The sequence below is a fragment of the Uloborus diversus genome, chromosome 5, assembly GCF_026930045.1.
Source record: "Uloborus diversus isolate 005 chromosome 5, Udiv.v.3.1, whole genome shotgun sequence".
NCBI lineage: Eukaryota > Metazoa > Arthropoda > Arachnida > Araneae > Uloboridae > Uloborus > Uloborus diversus.
The window spans coordinates 110,366,880-110,370,630 of record NC_072735.1 but is presented as its reverse complement, the minus strand read 5'-3'; the positions used below and the strand labels follow the sequence as shown (position 1 = coordinate 110,370,630).

At 35.1% G+C, this 3,751-nt stretch overlaps 1 protein-coding gene across 1 annotated transcript in view; it reads left to right on the top strand.

Annotated features, from left to right (window-relative positions):
* Nucleotides 1-3,428, top strand: part of LOC129223078 (cytochrome P450 3A31-like) — a 23,443-nt gene extending 20,015 nt beyond the window's left edge. The window contains exon 6 of the mRNA XM_054857644.1: nt 3,420-3,428. Coding sequence (XP_054713619.1) covers nt 3,420-3,428 — 9 coding nt within the window. The remainder of the gene's footprint in view (nt 1-3,419) is intronic.
* The last annotated feature ends 323 nt before the right edge of the window (nt 3,429-3,751 follow it).

Below are 3,751 nucleotides of genomic sequence, written 5' to 3'. Positions count from 1 at the left end.
CCTCCTTACTAATTTTTATTATAGAAATATTGTTGCCAGATGCTGAGACACTTTTGGTCAAAAAAAAAAAAAAAAAAAACTAGTATGTTGTGGCCATCACGAAACTTTCTTCTATATTTTTCTTTTTTTTTTTTCCTGATCCCTCCCCATGCTTGACGAGGAAGCAATATTCCCGACAAAAACAAAATTACACATGCAAAAACTTGACGACCATCCCAATGTCTGAATTATTGCAAAAGCAAAGCAAAGAGCGAAAATTGAAAGTTATTTTAAAAGCCTTGCTTGAATTAATTACAAATATTTTATTTGTTAACAAACATAAGATGGCAACAGTTAAAAATTTTAAATCATTGAGATAATATTTCCGATCATTTCCATACAATTAAAATCACGAGAAATACGCAGACGACAATCTATTACGATTTATCTTTCTTATTGTTGCATTAATAAAGCTATTTTTATTCGCAAAAAAAAAAAAAAAAAAAAAAATCAACACCTCTTGGAGCGATCGGCGTCAAAATAGAACCAAAGCCTGTTTACATATGGATTCACATATATTCCAAATTTCAACCAGAACGTAGCATTACTTCTTGAGATAGGGCACTCAAAATGGAAAAAAAGAACGGGTGATTGCGCTACCCCCTTTTTAGCTGTTGACACAAAAATAAAATCAGTTCTTATACCCACTAAGGGCTACTTGCCGATAAATTTTTCTTTCATTCCGTTCATTATTTCTTGAGATACAGCAGTCACAATTGACGACAAAAAACGTTCTATAGCTCAACCCCCGTTTGAGTTATTGACACCAAAATTGAATCAGCACCTGTTCCTGTTAATACCAACATATGTACCAAATTTTGTTTGATTCCGCCAGTTACTTCCTGAGGAATAGCAAGCCCGCGTAACTCGAAAAACGTCCCATTGCTCCACCCCCCTTGGAGGAATTCGCGCCAAAAACTAATGGGCACAAGTTCACATAAGGGCACATATGTGTACTAAATTTCGTTCGATTTCATTCGGTAGTTTTTGTTGTAGAGCGGCCACAAAAAACTGGTCACACACAGACGTGACAAACATACATACACACACACACACACACACACACACACACACACACACACACACACACATACATACACACACACAGACAGACAGACATTTTCCAAAAATGGTCGAAATGGACTCAGCACACCTCAAAAACGTTCGAATCCGTCAAAATTCGAAATTCGAAAATTTGCACGAATCCAATACTTTCTTCTATATATTAGATATAGAAGAAAGTAAAAATGGCGCTAAACGGTTTCATCGAAATGTTTCCAAAATAAGTAGTAAAATTTGGCGATTGTTTGAAATCGTGCATCAGCTACTGAAATCTTTCTGAAAAAATTCTGGCGATATTTCTGCTGATTGGTTGGATATAGTGAGCAAGTGTCCAATCAGCATTAATAATAATAATAAACCATTGATTACATAAGTTGCGTTTAAAAGTAAAATGATCAGCCAAATCCATTTATTTTTAGCCAATCTTGTGGGAAAACGTTACTTTAAGATTTGACTTGAGAAAAGCCTCAAAAAGTTAGACGAAACGCAAAAATATTCAACAATACAACAATTCTTGGGAGTTGAGATAACATACTAAATAATGACTTGGGTTGATGAAAGCCTTCGAACAGGGAACAAAAAAGCTCATAATTCGTTTTTTATACAACTTAGAAACTTCGAACACATGTTATCTTCAGCAGAAAAATTGGCGCTTTCGATGGACATATAATGTTAATATGTGCACGTTTTTTTCCACCCCCATGTTGGGGCATTTATGCGAAAATTGGAACTAAAATTGGAATAAAAAGGGAACTATCAATCGGATTTTTTTCGAACTGGTCTATAAACCTTCCCAGTACCAAAATGAACAAACGGTGAAAGTTTCAGCCAAATCTGCCGGGTAGTTTCTGATAATCTTACGGAAAAATTTACCAAACTCCATTTTTACTTTCTTCTATATCTAATATATAGAAGAAAGTATTGGATTCGTGCAAATTTTCGAATTTCGAATTTTGACAGATTCGAACGTTTTGAGGTGTGCTGAGTCCATTTCGACTATTTTTGGAAAATGTCTGTCTGTCTGTGTGTGTGTATGTGTGTGTTATGTCTGTGTGTGACCAGTTTTTTGTGGCCGCTCTACAGCAAAAACTACCGCATGAAATCGAACGAAATTTGGTACACATATGTGCCGTTATGTGAACTTGTGCTCATTGGTTTTTGGCGCGAATCCCTCCAAGGGGGGGTGGAGCAATGGGACGTTTTTTGAGTTACGCGTGCTTGCTATTCCTCAGGAAGTAACTGGCGGAATCAAACAAAATTTGGTCCATATGTTTCCATTAACAGGAACAGGTGCTGATTCAATTTTGGTGTCAATAACTCAAACGGGGGCTGAGCTATAGAACTTTTTTTGTCATCAATTGTGACTGCTGTATCTCAAGAAATAATGAACGGAATGAAAGAAAAATTTATCGGCAAGTAGCCCTTAGTGGGTATAAGAGCTGATTTTATTTTGGTGTCAACAGCTTAAAAGGGGGTAGCGCAATCACCCATTCTTTTTTTCCATTGTGAGTGCCCTATCTCAAGAAGTAATGCTGCGTTCTGGTTGAAATTTGGAATATACGTGAATCCATATGTAAACAGGCTTTGGTTCAATTTGGACGCCAATCGCTCCAAGAGGTGTTGATTTATTTATTTATTTACTTTTTTGCGAATAAAAATAGCTTTATTAATGCAACAATAAGAAAGATAAATCGTAATAGATTGTCGTCTGCGTATTTCTCGTGATTTTAATTGTATGGAAATGATCGGAAATATTATCTCAACGATTTAAAATTTTTAACTGTTGCCATCTTATATTTGTTAATAAATAAAATATTTGTAATTAATTTAAGCAAGGCTTTTAAAATAACTTTCATTTTTCGCTTTTTGCTTTGCTTTTGCAATAATTCAGACATTGGAATGGTCGTCAAGTTTTTTCATGTGAAATTTTGTTTTTGTTGGGAATATTGCTTCCTCATCAAGCATGGGGAGGGATCAGAAAAAAAAAAGAAAAATATAGAAGAAAGTTTCGTGATGGCCACAACATACTAGTTATATATAGAGATTATTTAAATTTTAACTGCTAAGTTTTAAAGTTCAACTAAGCGTGAGTAATTTTATTAAAAATACGTTATTTTAGTTTGATCAACATTTCATTTCAAAGTGCTATTTAATCAGTCGTGAAATTTAAAATTTCCGTGGAAATGATAAGTGGGAACTTTTATTTTTTCCTTACAAAGTGGTTCAAAGTTATCTCCAGCTTTATCACTCACATACACACACAATTGCAGCTGCAAATCATCCTCAACATAAGCTTGTTTCTGTATCTTTCTTTTCAGGTAAGGTGAACTAGAAAACCCTCTTTTCTATTGAAAGTGACAGCTTATTACAGATATAGTATGCGCTTACGGTGATTTGGAGGGGAGGGGGAGTGCAAAAACCAGTGAAGTTACCTTCCTCTCATCTATAAACAGAGACCGGAATGAAGTATAAAATCTTAGGAGTCAGGAAAAAATTTTGACCAATTAGTTCTCAGAATGTGTAGGAAAAGTCAGTGTGTATGACATGGCTACTGAAAGATTCTTGTTCTGAAGAAACTAGTCGCTAATGGGTTTTTTAGTCGCCCGGACGATATGATGTATATATATACAGGCCGGTGAGGTATATCTTA